The following is a 20,137-nucleotide window of genomic DNA, read 5'->3' as shown; positions in this document are numbered from 1 at the left end:
GTGTGTGCTGTAGGAATATTCTACTAGATCCAATGTAAGTACTTTTTTATATTACTTTGTTTTAATTGTACAATATGTGCTTAATTTTGCGTAAGTTCTTACTGATGAATATATTAACTATATTTAAGATGTTTTAAACGTATTAATACGTATTTATCAGTGGGATAAAGCACAAATCAAAAATATAAATTCTATATCTTCTGGTGGCAAAAAAGGTAAGGTAACTGTGGTGTTATTGATATCGCTTTTATACTCGATAATGTATTACTGTCTATTAAAAATACACTCATTCTACTAGAAGGAATAGTAAATGTAGTGATCGATGTAGCTACTGATGTATTTCCGATAGGTTGCTTATTGGGAGTTCAGAAAGTCTCTAAGGGATATGGCGACATTCAAATTTACGTATAGACAATGTGTGCTTATTATACTTGGCTTATAGTGTATTACTTATGGTACTTCTTATTTTTTAGGTTTTATAATATCTACAGGTTTTGAAAGAGTCCATCAGGGCAATTTTTGTTATACGTTCCTTTTAGATTAAATTCTTTTCAAGGTAAAGGGTGGATAAGTAGTTCCATAACATGATACGCTTAGTTTTATATAATGACCCTAGTAGATACATCCCTAATATACCTTAAGAGTAATCAGTGAATTTTTAATGGTTAAACATATGAAAAATTAATTTGCACAAATAATTAAAAATATTCCGTGGATAGAGAAGGTTGGAAATGAAGAGGTATTAGAAAGAACAGCCAATAAAAAATAGACGAGATAGGTTGGTAGGACACCTTCTCATGCATAAAGGTCTAGTCAGAGACATATTAGAGGCAGAAACAGAAGTTAAGAGGAGTTGAGGTACGAGAAGGATGTGGGATGTTCTAGTTTCAGGGAAGCGTGAAGATTACCTCAAGATAGGAAGGAGTGAAGGTGTGTTTCTTCTTAATACTACAAAATATATTTAACAACGATTATAAAACTGAAAATACACTGATTTTTCACAAATATCAACAAAAGCAAAAATGACTCTTGTTTGATGCTAAATATTTATAAATCCTGCACTTTGGGCTTCCCCATAAAACACAAGTGCATTGCTTTTTTTTAATAGGTCCTACTTTCAGGGTAGCTCCTTTACTAAAACCATCCTTTAAAATGATGGTGAGTTTATTAAAGGGGTAGGTGGTACTTTCGGGGAAACAGTATAAAATAGTAATTTATTAAATAAGAAATGATATGAAAATTCCTTTTGATTAAATAAAAAATGATATGAAAATTTCTTCTGTAAAGTAAAAGTAGATGAATAGTCAGATGCTCATTTTATTTGCTTTTATTCAAGACTAAACAGTACAGAGTATGTTTTTATCTATCTTATTCTAAAAGAACCTTAACTCATTGCTACTTTAAAATACACCGTTTACTGAAAAATTGCTCTTCCGATTTCGCTGATGTGATCCAGAATGAAGTCGACATCTTTGAAACTGAGTGCCGAGTTCTGGGAAACGAATCGGAAAAAGTTAGGAAATTCCTTCAAAGGTTGATATCCGATCATTACAGAACCGTGCTTAACCATTACAGCCTTGATTTGCGGAGCAACCTGCAAATGAACGAAACAAGCTGTAAGGACATATTGGCAGGCGACTAAAACAGAGTTCGACAACGAACAAACAGATGGCGAATCCAGCAACAGGATCAATGAATTTGAATCGATAAAAAGTTCGTAAATTAGTCACGAAATTTATTGCTCGGTAATATTACCTTGCTACTGCGTGAGGTCGCATTATTTCAATTTGATGTGCCCATAAAAGTAAATGTTTTAAACACCACCGAAACGATTTTCCCTTTTTTTTAAGAAGTAGGGTTGTGCCCTTACTTTTATAAAGTTGTTATCCTTGTAAAACTTTTGAATTCTTCCCGTTCACGCACTTGATAATTAATGAGTCTTCTTGCTGTTTTAAGATTTTTTTAGTGGTTGGATGAATGAATTTTGACCATCAACATTTTATAATAAACGTTTAGAAAAACTATTGATCGCCTTAAATTGATGGTACCACTGTCAGTTTAGTTTTTTATAGCATTTGTATCTTTCCAAATTACAGTGCATTGCTGATGTAGCATAGTCGAGTAACAAAATGATAACAAATTCAAGAAACCCATTTTGTTAATAAATTAATATTCAATAGGTAGTTAAAACATAAGTAAGATGCACTTGTAATTGGCATTCTTATTTGGTTTATTGACCAGTTTCTCTGATTATTATCTATAGCAGATAATCATCATAAGGTCGCCAATCTTAAGACTGGCTGGACACGCACCCAAACTGTTTCCTATCCTGGGCTTTCGCTAAAATTAGAGTATACCACATCCTTAACTATTTGTGAACAGTAGATAGCAGCGTTAATTTATACCAAGAAGAATATTAGGTACTGTGTAACGTTTCGATAGAAGTTATGACAAATACTAAAATCTTAGGATTACGACTTTTCTGATATTTTATGACAGGAAAATTTCTTTGTTCTTGTCGAACTATGTTTGCGAAAATTCGCTTCCGGTTATGAGATTTGCTCAAATTTCAACTAATGTATTTAAGGACGTATCAATTTTAATTCAGTTGCGAACAAGGAACTTCATTAATGCATATATATGTACGTATGCAGAGTTATGATGACTACACAGATTAAGGTCGTATTTCACCTGTCTAACAATTCACTTCATGTCTCCAAAGGATAATTCCTTGCTAAAACATCTGCGACTTGGAAACACTACGTAGAAATTTCTATGTACACATATAACTTCATCTTTTGTACGTAACAATGGAAACTTTCCTTTACTACCTCAGTAGTTACAACCAACTAGCTGAATGCTGTGAAGAATCGTTCGAGTACTTTTGCTCTGACAGTTACTGAGAGTTGATTAATAAGTCGTTTTGCTCAGTCCGAGATAAAGAAGCTTTTAAAGCTTAGCAAGCTTTAAATTATCGATGACCGTTTTTCAACTGGTATCGTTCTTGTAAGCTTGTTGTCGGCCTCCTGTTTTATTAATGACGATTTCATTTCGAAGAAGCGAAGCAAATCCTGAATTGTTCTAACAATTTTACAGGCTGCGACACGACGTAAAAAATTGCTTTAGAATTGAATTTTAAATAGGTCAACTTCTTTCTATGGTATAAATGAAAACAGCCGTCTCAGACAGCGAAATTGCCAATACATTATGGGTAATATAGTAATTAATCTGATTGACCCGTTAAGCCACACACACGGTAATCAAACCGGAAAAATATAGTTCACGCATAATGGTCCTCGGACATTCCAGAACGCTCCAGATTCTTCCGGTCTTATGTACTCCTGTTCGCATAAAGTGAAGTATACTAAATTGTTTGACAAGTATAGGACAAATTAGTGGCGACTGAGTCCACATCCAGGATCAGAGATGGAAGATTGTTAGTATACCAATCCCTGGTAACTATTCTTTCAAATACAAATAATAGACGTGTGCATCTGTGTATGCATAAGGGTGAATGTACTAAAAAGAAGAGTCCAGAACGTAGTGGAACATCATTTAACATTTTGGGTGTTCCATTCCCACCAGCCAGTAATGCTGGTTGGCGGGCAGTCCCTCCGGACTATGCCGGAAGGTAGGGCGGAAGGCCCTCTTCAACCTGCTTTCAGGAATCGTGGGAATGGGTGGGTGGTAGTTCGGGTGAGAAAGTTGAGACGGACGAAATGAAGACAGAAGAGAGTGAAAGATTATCTGTGGAATATTAGTGCCTCAGCATTTGCCTAAGTGATCCAAGGAAACCACAGAAAAACTTGGACCATGGCAGACGGACCCGAAATCGAACCGGCGTTCTCCCCAATGCTAAGCAATGGTCTAAAATGTACTAAAAAGAAGAGTCCAGAACGTAGTGGAATGTTCGAGAGTCATTATATATGAGTGGAAGGGGGTGGGGTTGACTTCTGACTTCCTACAATGATCAAGAGATGGAACTTTTTTAACATACCAATCCCTATAACTCTTTTTTCAAATACTTAAGAAAACTTAAAATGACTTTTCAATAATTTACAAAACTCTAGAAATTCAAATAATGACAAAAATTTCTTTTATATTACTATCCAGTATTTTAACCCCTTTTTATCAGTTAAATACGAAGGGTCAGCATCAATTATGTAAATCTAAAGGTGAGAATCCCTCGGTCTGTATTTATGTACACTGACCGTCTAGAATTGTTATACAGACCATTTTGATATAAAATATTAGTTGCAGCAACGTAAAACGATGGATATTTTAATGTATTGGAGAAGTACGAATTAAATGGGTCGTGTAGTCCCGTGTTTTCCTGAAAAGTTGTCTAAGCCTTTTTATACCCATTTCAAGGGCGCTTTTCGTGAACCTCAGACCTTAATAAATAACGTGGAGTTGGATGGTCGGCCCTTGGCTTTTCCAACGCACACACACACATACTTACACCCCCTACACACAAATACATATATACAGCGTGGGATCGTAATGCAAAAAGCGGCAACTTTTAATGTATTGCTTTCCTCTTGATTTATAAGACAGACAAAGATATTATATTTTCGCGGACATTTCCACAAAATATATGTGAAACATTCTTGACCAGAGAGTTTATAATAAATTCTGCGCGATTCTTCAGATGCTTCCGGCCAAGTCCTTTCAGTATAAAACCTTTTAAGACGAAAAGACAAGTCAATATTGTAACAAGAGATACCTACATAAAATCTTCGGTTTTAGAAAACCGAAAAGTGGTTTGAAATTTTCACAACAAACGTCTCTTTTTATTTGGGAAGAAGAGAATGGTGATAAGTGAATACGATAAAACAATTAAATGAAATAATTAAATAATAATACGCTAATAAACGAAAGATCTAGCGTGTATATGTGATGGAAATCGGTGTGACTATCTCATCTGTTAATATGATATTCGGAAATCAGTTTACCATCAAAAAGTCTAATTAAAATATGGAATTTTGAGGATTATGATAGATTATGGTATGGAGAAGCGCCATGATAAAATTGTCAATATTTCTACACAATACTGCAATGTGGAAGGAAACGGGAAACCACCACATTATGATCCCGAGTACAACGTACGCAAAAATTAGAGATAGATTTAAATAAAATGCAAGCGATACTGACAGATCAGTACTGTATGAAAATCAATAAGAGTAAAACTAAAATACTGGTATGCAAGGGAAGAAAAAGTAGGGAAAAAGAGAATATAAAGATAGGAAACGAAAAATTAGAAGAAGTGACTGATTTTAGATACCTAGGAAGTCAGATAAGTCAGGACAGAAAGAGTAGTAGGGATATAAAGCAGGGCCGTGTCACCTTTAATAAAAAGAAGTCACTTCTATGCTCGCGAACGGTTAATTTAGAAATTCGAAAAAGATTGTTAAAGGTGTATGTTTGGAGCGCGGCGATGTACGGGTGCGAAGCATGGACAGTGGGCGCGGCGGAAAAGAAAAGGTTAGAAGCTTTCAAAATGTGGTGTTATAGGCGAATGATGAGGATAACGTGGGTAGAAAAGGTTAGAAATGAAGAGGTATTAAACAGAATAGGAGAACAGAAGACTATGGAAGTCAATAAAAAATAGACGAGATAGGTTGGTCGGACACCTTCTCATGTATGAAGGTCTAGTCAGAGACATATTAGAGGGAGAAACAGGAGTTAGGAGGGATGAAGGTAGACCTAGGTTAGAGTACTGTTCACAAATACCCATCCGTTCAAATTAGGTCAGGTTTAAGAAGACTAATTATATTAAAACTGAATCTGGTTTTGTCTTATTTCAAGTGGCTTATTAAAAAAATTAGTTTTCGTTTTAAGTAAAAGCGCCAAGTTAAAATCGGTAAATAATTCTTATGGTCGACGTTTCCGTTACACTGCAGTTCTCTAGGAGTACGTATGAATTATGCCAGTTCTTAGTTTAATTTATCGTTGCAGACAAGAGACTGTATCTTGAGAATGTAGATGTATATGTATATGACAGAAGGGTTATGAGGTATTCTTGTTTCATAATTTCCCCAGTCGACTGTTGAAATAACTACAACCAGCGTTCAACTGCAGTTGAAATAATCTGAACGTTTCCATGAACAATTAATCGTTCCTTAGCTCTACGCTTTGTTTTACTTTCTCGTCGTTGATCGTGTTAGACACGGTTTATACAAATTAATTTTACAAAAGCTTTAGCTTTTATGTCAGACAAAAAGAAGACAAAAATTGGGTACCTAACGAAAAAGATGGGTCTAAAACAGTGTAAAATGGAACCATAATCATTATAAGTAGTTTCAAGGGGTATCTTCGAGTAGCGTTTCAATGATTAATTTTTCCGCTAGGCGGCCTCTGTCTTCCGTACACGTATAAGTATGTGAAAACAGCTAGGACTATTAAAAATCTAAACAATTTTCTTACGCACTTCCTCAAGATATTTTAACCGTTGCAGAAGAAAATAGAAAACCAAAAAGGATACGCTGAGCAGTAAACCAGCACAATACGAGATTCAGTTAGTTAGGCTGGCGTATTTTCTCAATTATAATGCAAAGCATTCCAAGTCGTAACTATTAAGATTGGCTTTGTTCCAGCCATAAGAATACACGAAGTTCTCTAGGTACCTACATACATGAATAAAAAGTACAGACATATACACACACACTTACACACACACACACACATACATACACATACACATACACATACACCTACACATACACGTGCACATACACATATACACACACACACATCGTTCATCTGCAATGCCTGCATTGTATCTGTTCTTAATTGTTGTATGAATGAACACATTAGGCACAATACTGCAAGAAATAATGCTATTGTGGTAGTCATACTAATCCTTATATGGGAACTAAATATGACCCTATTTATAAACTCCCTCTTGGCCCATTAATTATTCCTTCGTTTTCAAACCATACCTACATATTTTTATTTATATGTATAAATAAGCTTGCTGATTCCTGCGACTTAAAGACAACATCAGGTCGCACCAGTGTGCTTCATTCGCTTACTTTACGATGAGGCAGAAGTACAAACTTTCTAGCGTACGTACATCATCTCATTTGCCCTTCTTCTCATTGTAAGTGACAAGAGAACGTACACATGGGTTAGACCGTGTTAAACGATATCGTTGTAGTCTACGTGTACGAAAACTTTAATATAACTTGTTATAAAATGTTCAGTCTCTCAATGTCTCTGAAAGCGAGACTCGAGGCTCCGTCTCTCATCGAGTCTCTCTGGTGGAGCTGAGAGAGACTGTCAAGAGACTGTCAAAAAAACTGTTTAGCGTCTCTAAACGAGTCGCTCATAGACAGATCCTCATTGCGTATACAGTTTCTGAATGAGAGATTCGAATCTCTGAATTAAATAATTTTATCGTTCGAGTCTCTCATACAGAGACTGTGAGAGATCTATAAAAACACCTAGGCAATAACTGAGAGACTGTGAATGACTGTGAGAGACGCTCTCAGAGACTGGAGAGAGACTGAAAATTCTTGTCTAGGGTAGTCATTTTTGGAAGCAAAGATGAGATGAATCAAATCGCAAACGTAAAATATTTCGCAAATGTTATAAGGAGCAACGTTTTCAGACTTTTCATGACATTACTATTCATATAAAATTTAAAGGAGAGGACATAAGTTTTAAGCTGTAGTTTCCGTACAGTGTTTACTATTTGGGCAGGACATCTGTATCAAGTTTGTCGACATACAATATAAAGTTCAAAGTTGCAATTGCTTTTCAAACAAGCAATTTTCCTTGTATACTTTTTCCTAAAGCGTTCATCTTTTGTCAAGATCGAATGTATCCAGAGACAATTGGTAAATATTTATTCTTAAATATCCTGCGCAAACCACTGACCTGCTTTCACTCGAATATTCTCCCAGTTTTTATTGAAGTGAGCCATGCCTCATAATACTGACGATGAGATTTTCTTTTGATGTCTGTGTTTGCTATTTACCAACTTAGTAAGCAGGTTTCATTACTATTCCAATGATGTCGCTTCTTAACTTGTTAGTCTCTACTGTTTTCCTGTCCTGAATCTCTAATGATAAGAGGTTTCCTTAAAGGAATTCCTGATAGCTGCTAATATTACTTGATGAAACCTTGTGCAGACGTTTTTCTCAAGAAAAACTGTGTTTTTGGAAATTATGTAGCACATAACCGATTAACGTATAATTTTCATTGGTGTAAAACCTTAATAAAAAACCTACTTAAAAAGTAAGAAAGACAGTAATTTTTTGGGAAACCGCGGAAAGCCTAGAAATGTCAGTTGATATAGTTTCCGAAGTAGTTAACTATTAAATTACTAAAAATTGTTGTTAAAAGACATTAAAAACATAATAAATAAAAATATGTAAACTGAACTATAATTAAGCCTTTTTATTAATAATCAATATATATAAATAATAATAGACTTGCGTGTCAGTGTATGTACTAAAAAGAAGAGTCCAGAACGTACTGGAATATTCGAGAGTCGTTATATATGAGTAGAAGGGGGTGGGGTTGACTTCTGACTTCCTATAACGATCAAGATTTGTCCAGTTTCGTGTACGCATAGGTTTATGGGTAGACCACCGGTCACCAAACATCTGCTTAGAGTAAGTAAAAATGTATCTACCAGGGTGGTTTTTAGTTGTTCTCGAAAGTCTTGGTTTGCTGTGAAGTGAGTGAACTGAAACGGGATAATTGAGAACATTCTGAAATGTTCGAGGACCATTGCATTAGATTGTTGGAGCTGTGTTCTAATACCAAATTTGAGCATTTTTGTATATTTTGACCAGTGTTTGGAATCTCCTATAATATTAGGTATTTCTTCAGTTTTATGGGGGTGTCGGTGGTGAGGCTGGCTTTTGATGTCGTATTAAAACATTTTTTAAATATTTCCACCAGCACTCTAAAAAGTGTTTGGAATCTCCTATAATGTTACAGATTTCCGCAGTCTGGTGTGCTTTTGGGTTTATGAATCGGCCGCCAAATACCCATTACAGATTTTTTCAAAATCGACTTTATTAACAGCAAATTCTGATACAGGTACTTCCACAAAACTCTTCATGTGGTCGCTTTCTTATAAAGCAATGTGTGCACTTATCTGATCGAATGGATATGCATTCGGATAAACTTTTAATGAATTTCCGATCTGTTCCTTGTGAGATTCGGGGTTGTAAAGTAAAAATTGCCAAGTTTAACTGTTAGAATTAAAGGTAGCTATATTTATTCTTGCAACGATTTGCTTGACTTGAGCACAGTTCGCGTATGCACAGCGTCTCCTCCAAATTATTTCCAACCATCGCGTCGTGTCGCGTCTCGTCATCGTTTCGAACAGCTCCAGGCGCGATTAACGCGAATTGAAAGTAGGCGAGTGAGAGAGCAGATCTGAGCCTGTTTCTAGTCGACGAAGCACGTGATGGGGTTGGAGAAACGCAACGGGAAGAAGCTCGAGCGACCGAAGTTTGTCGTCTTCCTTTTGCTTTATTCTGAAATTATGCATACGTACACTTCTTATCCTTTCGCGTGTCAATTCGAAGAATGCTAGTCCTTGAGAGAACTATTCGCGAAATGGAACGAACGTAAAGAAAACCTCTTCGAGCATGTTCCTCCTTACGGTTACCGTTCTCACTTACCGCTTCCGTTACGACGCTTTTTCAGGCCTTTGTCATTATTTCTGAACATCTCAAACAACTTAAAGTGGGAAATGTTTTCACTTTTTGATCGCATACTTACGTTTCTTTTCTATTTAGTCTAATACTTGGGACTGACATTGTTTAAAAAAAAAAAAACAAACGCTTACTGAATGGAAAGGCGAAAAGGAGTAAGGACATTTGTCAGAAATCGCTGAGAAATGTATGAAAGAAAGTGACTATTTAATTACTTATACATATCGAGAAATTCCGAATTGTATTTCAAAAATCGTTTTCTCTACGTTAGGTTTGTCGAGTATGGAGATTTAAAAATCTTAGTCTTTATATGTCGCGTATGCTTGCTGCAAAAAGAGGGAGGAATCTAAAAACAAATCGGGATAAAATCAGTGTCACGTAAATGTGCGAGCTGTAGAAACAAAGAGCAGATAAGGGTTTTATTTCGGATATAGGGCAAACAATAGTGACGTGCTTTTATTTATCCAGCAGGCAGACACCAAAAGTACAGCTCAGGCTTGATGAAGACACATATGTATGTATGTATGTATGTACCGAGTAGCACGATCAAAGAAACATCGCTTTTCCTCTTATTTCAAATTGTCATGACTTGAAGCTTTCGTTTAAAATTGCGTTACGCTATTTAAATAAAAGGAAACAAGAAGATTTGAATAAATGGAAATGCTTTGCATACAGTCTAAGATTTCCTCCTTTGAATATATTAGTTAGTACGTGTAGGGATTTACAGATATATCTTAAATTACACTAAATATCAAAGTTTTGTTTGTTATTGTAAAGCTAATTAAAATTGGAGAAACGGTATTGTTGATAACAACCAGGCAAACTACATAAAGTGATGTTCAATGTTTTTACATAATAATGGTACATTTATTTAAACAATGTTGTCTATTACGTATTTAAATAATGTCTATCACCCTACAGCGCTGTCCCTAGCTGTTGCGGTTTCCAACTCGTCCTAGTCCGCGACCAGAGACGTTCGTTGGTACGAAAGACACTCGCAATCACGCTGCTAACTTCATACTGTTGAATTATCGTCGGCCGTGCGCGCGCAGTTTCCGTTTCATATTAAAGCTGTATCTTAAAGCGCCAGTATTAAAAGTCAAGAAGAGGTAAAAGATAACCAACTTCATATGTATAATTGTACATACAGATATATATACCCATGTATAAATAAATCCTCTTTGTAAAGCCTTTTCGGTGGCGCTTGTAAATTTTCGAAATCTGTTTTCAGTTCAGTCAGAATCACAGCTGGTGCACCCATGCATTGTCTCCATACAAGAGCCAACGTTTTCGACTGCCTTCATAATAACAATCCGGCTTCATTTGAGTTGGTAAACCACTGTCGACGTAAATTCAGAAGAACGCTGGTGCTGTCACCACCCTCGTGCGCCTCAACCCCGACACAACTACCTCTCATAGAGTTTCGCAACAAACTTATACACAACAGCGCTGTATGAACTAAATATTAACTCTAGGTGTTAGATTTACCGAACAAAGACCTCTTATGTACAAGTTTTCTTCAATAGGCGCCGTTTATAATAAATTCCAGATTACCTTCCTCTACTGTTATCAGTTATAAAAATTATAAAAGGAAATAGAGAACTTTAAGAATACTGATAGGGTTAGGATAGTTACATAATCTTATGTGCCCTACAGTGGGGGGTAGGGGTAGGGGCAGCATTGATTTTTAAAAATTAAGCCTGAAAAATAGCACTGGAGATANTAAAATAATTCGAAGTGGTCTGTATTCTGTCGAAACTGCCAGACGCGGATCGCGATTTCGATCTTTTTGGATCTCATCAGCGCGTCGCAGGCAGTTCCGACAGAACACAACCCAACCTTTACCTGCTGTCTTAACAGCGCGTTTTAGAAAATACTACAAATGGCACGGTAAACGCCATCTGTGGTACGATGCTACATTTTAGGATTACGTATGCTCCATCAAGATCCATTTAAAAATGTTCGATTATGGTAACGTGCCTATCACGTTGAGGTGAGCTACGCCGGGATTCGTTGCAGCTTGCAGTTTTTGTTTTAAATGCAATTTAGACTTGTGAACGTATTTTGTTTACTTTTCTTATTTCCTGCTGCTGTACAACGAAGTTACGAATTCGAAACGTGTAAAACATTCGTAATAGAAATTATCTTAAAACAGTCTTTCACATCTGGTTAAAACTTGTTAATTGCTTTGCACGGTGGATCTCACAAGATCAACTATTTTCTCTTTCAATCTGCTGCTTCGCAGCTATTTTAAATTGAAATATTCAATATGGGCACTTAAGAACACAAACAGCAGAAATTCTTCAGCTAATGTTCCACTTGAACACCAGGCAGAATTTATTTAAACCATTAATTTTTCCGCTTGTTTTACTTATTATATCTATTTGGTGACATCTCGGTTTCATTAATTTCAACCATTCTGAAGATTTCTCTGTTGAATTCTTTTCAATTTGGAATCATAAAGATAGCCGGTTTTTTTAATGTAGAAAAAATTCTAAATAGGTACAACACAATTGGTTTTCGAACTCTTTTACATAATCAAGTTTTCTTATTTCTTTTAGTTACATTACGTACCTATAAGGGGCCATCTATAAATTACGTCACACGAATTTCATGATTTCTTGACCTCTCCCCCGTCCTTGTCACAGCTGGTTACATTTGTGAAACTCCCCCCTTCCTAGTGTGGCGTCACATATTTTGCAATTTTTACATCTAGAAATTATTGAATTAAAAGTTTTTAAGTTTTTTGTTAATATTGCAAAGTTCGTGTTTTAACATGTAGATTTTGAAAATTTAGAAATGTGACGTCACGAAATTTAGGACCTCCCATCCCCTTGTCACACAATGTCACACTTCGTCGACACCCTCCCTCCCCCTTAACTTGTGACGTAATTTATGGATGGCCCCTTATTTAATTGCTTCATAAAAAATATTTATAGTATCAAGGAAATTTCGTCGAATTTTTTTTTACGAATATAAATTAAAGCTCATTTACTCACAAATATTTAACTGGGCTTCTGGCAAATATTTAAACTTATCATTACCGTTGATTGATAGACTGATGATGTCTGTTAGTTAAAAATTGCTGGTTTATTTTTGTTAAAATTACACCAGGCGCTTTTTTGAATGATGCAATCGTTTGCGGTAGGTGGCGCTTGACCGTCATTCACAAACCGATAATTTTAATTAGTTTTGGTCATCAAACAGGCCCGAAGGGCATTAAAATGATTCCGCAGTGGCATAATGGCCGATGGCCACGCTAGATTATTCAGTCTGTGTTGGATTTATTGCACGGGCTCGAACTTTGATAACGCGACGATTGCCCTACANATACAAGTATATAATAAGTCTCCGTACATATATATACGTATATAAGTAAAATCCTTGTACGCAAAGTAGAATTAATTTGATACTGAAATTGCGTTTCCCCTATTCGTTTTATTCTATTATAAGTATGTACCTACATGTATTGTTTGAAATGGTATTATTGCCCTTTATACTTCCATTATTAGATTTTATTTAATTTATCTCGAATATTTATGTTGGAATGTTTCATTAAACAACAGTAACCAACCTCACTATTATATACAGAACACAGAAAACAGATTCTCAAAACAATGTAGTTTGTTCCTGTATACACAGCCTTTGATAAATTAAATTACTTTTCAATTGAGCAAATGAGAAATGAAAACTTATTGTTAGAGAGCGTTAGATTAAGACATGGTTCACAAGTTCGTTACCGATAAAAATAGGTTTCTGTTAAAACTTAGTAAGTTAGTACGCGATTTAACTAGTTATTATTAAGTCATTCGGTAGGAAATAGTCATAAGCTTAACATATAATTTAAGAGTTAAGTTTAGATAAATTCTTCATAAAATTTAATAATATTCCTACATATTTGCATACAAAATTATGAAAATATTTAATAACTAAATTATCTTTTAATGGGATAATTATTGTAGGGTAAAATTCAACGCATTTGTGAATTAACTTTGTCCACTATAGATAACCTCAAATTAATGACCAAAAGTAATGGTGCGTAAAACCTGGGACCCGGGTTCTATTCTCGGCTAGGGAGTGACAACAACAACAACTTTTCCTTATTAATTTCAGGTTGTCTGTAGTAGGTAAGGTTAATTCAAAATGCATTCTCTTTTAAATTCTTTAAAATTGCCCTCTACTTTTTTCCGTTTTATGACGTTTAAAATACAGAAGACATGAACGTGCTTATTTACTGCTAAAAGGTGTTTAGCATCCGATTATTTTTAACCAATTAAAAGAGATACAAGTTGTTTGCATTGATAGACAGAACTGTTAATTAAATTCCATTAAGGACGTTCAAAATTGCTTACTTTGTGGAGTTGTTCTCCGCATTCCTTTACTGCGTCCGTCTTCCCTTGGAGATAGCGCGGCATGTACCAAAAGCACACGTTGATGAATTGCCGTCTTGATACCAGCAGATAATCAGGACGTGCTTCTATCTGACTCTCAAAGTATTCCGCAGTCTCTAAGATTGCATCCACATGCCTTGCCAACCCGGACGAACCCTGCAACAGAAATCGCATAAGTGTAGTCAAAAATATGGGATTACATTCCAAAATGAATACAAAAATACAATAAAACGAACCTTATGAACAAATCATAAAATCAAGAATTCAAAAGAGTAAATATAATATGGAGAATTCTGTCGAATACATCAGAAATGAAAAAGGTTGTTTGAGTATTTAATGTAATTACATGCCTTCAAAATATTTTCAAGAATTATTTGTTTAGAATCAGAGAGAAAGAAATATTGACAGTCACGAACTCAAAAGAACTAAGCACTCCCGAAAAAAAAAAAAAAGAAGTCGAAGCTTTAAAGTTTGCAACTGTAATATCTTCTTTTGGTTTGTCGAAGTGAGAAATCAATGAATGTCGATAAGATTCCGATTCTAAATTTAAAAATTTAATAATTCCAACGTTTCTTACGGTCGAACAGAAAATCTCTTTAACAGAGAAACTTCTGGCAATAAGTCAGTTAACTATCTACCTTCTACCAGACTTATCGTACGTCAGGTACGCAAATAGAACAAATCATTTCTAAATGACTTCCATTTCTCTTTTTGTCGTTTCATTTTTATTGAAATCTCGCTTTGACAAACCGAAGAAAACAATTCAAGATTAGACTGTAATTTTAAGAACGCAGTAGAATCTACCAAAATAAAAATGAGTTTAAAACAACATAAGAAATCTTAAACCCTACTATGTTGTTGAGTTCTAAACATAAGCTGATCTTGTTCTTTGAATTCAAGGTTCAAAAATTCTGAAACGATAAAATAAGTTAGGAGCGTGAAATCTAAACTTTTTCTAGGCAAGGTACTGGGTATACTTGTCTTTATATGTAGGTACCTTTGCTTTCCACATGAGCCAAAATTTAAAAACGTCACATTTCCTTCCACACTGCAAGTGCTTGTCTCCAGGATCGTAGGACTGATCGTAATATTTGTCCTTTTGAAACAAATACTCAGCACCCTTCGAGTGACACTGTTTGAGGATAGCTTTGTCTTTTAGCAACAGGAGCGAACACTGCTGAGGAACAGCCAAAAGCTTATGAGGATTTATAACTATCGAATTCGCTCTCTCGATGCCATTCAATTTCGACCGATGCTTCTGCGAGAATATTAAACCACCACCCCAGGCTGCATCCACATGTAACCACAGACCGTGTCGTCTGCATATGACGAAAATGTCTTCAACCGGATCGAAGGCTCCTCTAACCGTTGTCCCTGAAACGTAATATGCAGAAGTTTGGATTCTCCTTTTAAGTATATGCGTTGGAGGAAGGGCCAATTTAAGCACTGGAGGAGGGTTAAATTTTAGAATTTTCTTAACTATCACAACTATCGACCAAGATCAGTACTGTATGATAATAAATAAATAAAAGTAAAACTAAAATACTAGTATGCAAGGAAAGAAAAAGTAGGGAAAGAACGAATATAAAGATAGGAGACGAAAAATTAGAAGAAGTGGCTGATTTTAGATATCTATAGGAAGTCAGATAAGTCAAGGCCGAAGGAGTAGTAGGGATATAAAGCAGAGGATAGCGCAGGGTAGTGTCGCCTTTAATAAAAAGAAGTCACTTTTATGCTCGCGATCGGTTAATTTAGAAATCCGAAAAAGATTGATAAAGGTGTATGTTTGGAGCGCGGCGTTGTACGGGTGCGAAACATGGACAGTGGTTGCGGCGGAAAAGAACAGGTTAGAAGCTTTCGAAATGTGGTGTTATAGGCGAACGTTGAGGATAACGTGGGTAGAAAAGGTTAGAAATTAAGAAGTATTGGAAAGAATAGGAGAACAGAGGACTGTATGGAAGTCAATAAAAAATAGGCGAGATAGGTTGGTAGGACACCTTCTCAGGCATGAAGGTCTAGTTAGAGACATATTAGTGGCAGAAACAGGAGTTAGGAGGGGTAGAGGTAGACCTAGGTTAGATTACTGTTCGCAAATAGTTAAGGATGTGGGTTGTTCTAGTTTTAGGGAAAAGCGAAGATTGGCTCAGGATAGGAAAGAGTGGAGGTACGTGTTCAACCAGCCTTAGGACTGACGACCTTATGATTTCAACATTTAAGATAAATTAAAATTACTGTATCGGTAAATAGAAAAATTTGTGCTTAGAGGAATTAATAAAAAGAAAAACGTAAGTATCAGATTAAACACAAGACCAATAGTAAGACCAAGACCGGAACTATATTACCAAGTATTTGATGAAGACCAAGACCAATACTGTCCAAATCTTTGTCTTGGTATTGCTTTGTTCATCATTATTTTTAAGTAACACTACGACGTTTTATAAAAATAAGAATGTCAGGTAATTTCAATTTGATAATTTCATGCGCAACAATCTGTCTTTTGATGCACAGTAGGAATTAAAAATTGATTTATTTTAGCTTCCCATTTCATTTATTAAACAATCAGTAGATATTTTTGAAATATGAAACTTAAATCCCTGTGGCCCTTTGCTTTACATCATTTATCATCCTATTGAATGAAAAGTGAATCCAGTTTGAAATACTGTTTTTGGGGTCATCCCATACATTTTCATAAAGGAATCATTAAACTTCACGTTAACTTTTTACCTCTGCGAACATTGTTTACAAAATAGGTCGTCGTCGACAAAACAAATAACATTTTTTCGTTAATTTCCTATACGGTCTTGAAAAATATGTTTGATAAACTTTAACATCATCAATGTACACATTAAATTTTTCATATTTCTCTCAAAAGATTAACTTTATATGATTTTTTGTCCATTATTAGTTTATCTATTAATTCACTTTAATACCTACCCATTACTGTGAGCTATTTGTAGCTTAATTTGCAGTTTTTGTTTGACAATTTTGACTATTTTGGTATGAAATTTGAATTCAGACGAGCTACTAGTGCAAAGCCGGAGGATACGGCATGAGGTCCTCTTCAATCTTCATTTAGGACTCGCAGAAATTGGTGGGCAGTGGATTTAGGGAGAGACAGATGAAACGAACGGAATCAAGACAAAAGAGAAGCAAAAAATTATATGTTGAACATTACTATATCCCCAACATTTGCCTAAATGATTCAAGGAAGTCAGAGAATGATTTGGACCGGGGCAGGCGAACCCGAATTCTAACGTATCTATTTGGTGTAGTTGAACTCCTTGGTATAATGAAATAGGGAAGTGTTAAAACCCTCTAACGTACGTGGTAGTAAATTATATGTTCAAACTTTTCCTGTTTACATCCGCTGTTAGAAATAAGATGAGAGGTGAATACGTTAGAGTTCGGCTGTTACGAGCTGTTAAGATGTTTTATAAGTAGCTATTCGCATTGCTCGGTCCCTCTGATGCACAAACGACAAAAAACGAAACAGCCAACTTTTACGACACAACATTTTATTACTTTCGGAAACAGGACACACCAATAAGGCTGTTAATCAAGTCAAATCACATTGATGTTTTATCAGTCAGTTTTACGACTAATTATATAAGTACCCCGGTAAAATTGCACCTACATTTTAATCTATCCAAATCATTCATAGTAATTTTTAGCTGAGATCACTTGAAATTTGAAATGTAACACAAAATTCACACTGTCTTATATTGTCTATGTATGTTCCTTTAGATACTTCTCACTTATTAATGATTATTGTCGGAGAATTTTCTTCTGTCAAAGGTGCCGAAATATCGATCGCCGCTTGCGGTATTCATTTTGAAAAGAGCCTAAAAAGGTTGTTTTTAATTATTTATATCACAGCTTTAACGATACTTGCGAAAATATGCGTTTGAAACATGCTTCCTCTAATTCTGATGGAGCCGACCTCTACCTAATAAGAAAACAGGTGGAAATTCTAGCGGATATTCAGTATCGATGGATTTTCTCTTAAAACACGTTTAATTTTGTTTTTCTGCAAACGGCTAAATTGCTGCGAACTGTGGAAAGATAAACAGGAACCTTTTAAACGGATTAAGTAACATACAACGGCAATTTGACGGAAATGCAGAAGCAGGTAACATCACAAAGTTCCCATTTAACTTTAACAATTAGTATATGCCAGTGTCAGAAGCAAATTCAAACTTGGTACCGAGAGAATAAATTGGAGCACTCAATTTGTTGCTACTTCGCTCAATCTAGCTCTTGGAACAACGTCATGTGTTATAATCAATTAGGACCCTTAGCAATCTCTTCAAACTTTCAGTTGCACTTCTCACAACACGTAGATATGAACCAGGAGAACTTCTTGTATCAATAAGTCACTTCAGAGCATTCCATTGATGACTTGGTGAGAAAAAATCGTGTTGGTGAACTACAAAGTTTACTTTACGTTTGAATTCTTATTCTTCCATTATTTCTTTGTTGTCGAGACGCCTGGAACTGACTTTCTGAGTCGCTCAGTCAAATTTATATGTTGCTTTTATCAGTAATTTCGATCTTGATTGATCAATGTAATCTACTTAAGTAGTAACGAGTTAATCAGGGCCCGATCTAGCAATTTAACCGCTCCGGGCAAAAATAATATTTGTCGCCCTTTACAATGACACTTTATATAAGTTATGAGCATGTTATTCCAGAGATAGGACTTATGTAAGTACGTAATATTGTTGAAATTCTATAATATTCACGTGTTAGTCTCCTCGAGCTTCTGAACAAGTACACTACACTGCAATGTGACGGAAATGGGTCTTCAGCACAGAAGTCTCCGGAAAGTTGTGTTGAACTAATGAAAAAATACATTTTTTCTTTAAATAAACAAGCAAATCAACTTAGGGGACTCTCTAAAACGTTGGGTTGTAGGATAAAAAGGGATTCCCCAAAAAATATTATATTACCTACATTCACACTGTCGGAAAAAAGTTAGAAAAATATTTTTTTGTGTAAAATAATTCGAAGTGGTCTGTATTCTGTCGAAACTGCCAGACGTGGATCACGATTTCGATCTTTTTGGATCTCATCAGCGCATCGCAGACAGCTCCGACACAACACAGACCAACTCTCACCTGCTGTCTTAACAGTGCGTTTTAGAAAATACCATAAATGGCGCAGTAAACGCCATCTGTAGCACGATGCTACATTTTAGGATTACGTATGCTCCAACAAGGTCCACTTGTGTGGATATCTACTTGCTGAAAACGAATCCCGGNTGAAAATATTCGTACTTAAGAAGTGATAATAAAATTGATCGAATGTTTTCTCAAGTTTTATCTATCACTCTTTTCCCGGTGAATTTTCTCTATAAATAACAGAGAAGATTATAGAAAGTAAGTCACCGTGAAAGCTCGTTCACCTGTGAAGTGTCGCGAGTGCTTTATTGCAAAACCTTACGTTCAGTTTCTTTCAGGTAAAGTTAAATTAGTTTTACAACAGTTACACGTTAGACGTGCTCACAATAACAATATTTACAAGCGGAAATACCGTCAAATAGCTTGTTATCGCTGAAACAAAATTTTAAAAATGGTTGCGCTTTCAGTTTCGTTACACTTGATTTAGATTTATTTGAAAGATATACTTGTGTCCAGACGAGAATGTTCTTTAAATTGTTTCGCCCTCGTCAGATACGTTGAAAATAAAGGTTTTTGGTAAAATAAAATAAAAATATTGGTACATATATAAGGGAGGTTAAAAAGTCAATTCAAAAATTGGAGAAGAAAAACTAGGAAAAGATAAATATTGTCGATATCTAGGAGGTCAAAAAAGTTATAATGGTAAAGCTTTAGATATAGAGATACATATACGAAAATTCCGTAGATAGAAAAACTTAGAAATGATAAAAATGACGCTATGAATGTGGATTTTAGGTATATAGGCAGTCAGGTAAGTCAGGAAGGAATAGTAGGGATATAAAGCAGAGCATAGCGCAGGGTCGAGTCGCCTTCAATTAAATAAGTCGCTTCTATTCTCGCGAACGGTTTAGAAATTCGAAAAAAATTTTTAACGGTGTATGTTTGGAGC

General features: G+C 35.4%; 1 protein-coding gene across 1 annotated transcript in view; it reads right to left on the bottom strand.

Annotated features, from left to right (window-relative positions):
• Positions 1-1,339: 1,339 nt before the first annotated feature.
• Positions 1,340-20,137, bottom strand: part of LOC108735509 (cysteine sulfinic acid decarboxylase-like) — a 40,672-nt gene continuing 21,874 nt past the window's right edge. The window contains exons 4-6 of the mRNA XM_018467493.2: positions 15,066-15,442; positions 14,030-14,224; positions 1,340-1,594 (exon numbers count right to left, since the gene is read on the bottom strand). Coding sequence (XP_018322995.1) covers positions 1,415-1,594; positions 14,030-14,224; positions 15,066-15,442 — 752 coding nt within the window. The 3' untranslated portion in view covers positions 1,340-1,414. The remainder of the gene's footprint in view (positions 1,595-14,029; positions 14,225-15,065; positions 15,443-20,137) is intronic.

The sequence above is a fragment of the Agrilus planipennis genome, unplaced genomic scaffold (genome assembly GCF_000699045.2).
Source record: "Agrilus planipennis isolate EAB-ADULT unplaced genomic scaffold, Apla_2.0 scaffold91, whole genome shotgun sequence".
NCBI classification, from domain to species: Eukaryota; Metazoa; Arthropoda; class Insecta; order Coleoptera; family Buprestidae; genus Agrilus; species Agrilus planipennis.
This window is presented reverse-complemented; position numbering and strand designations above follow the sequence as displayed.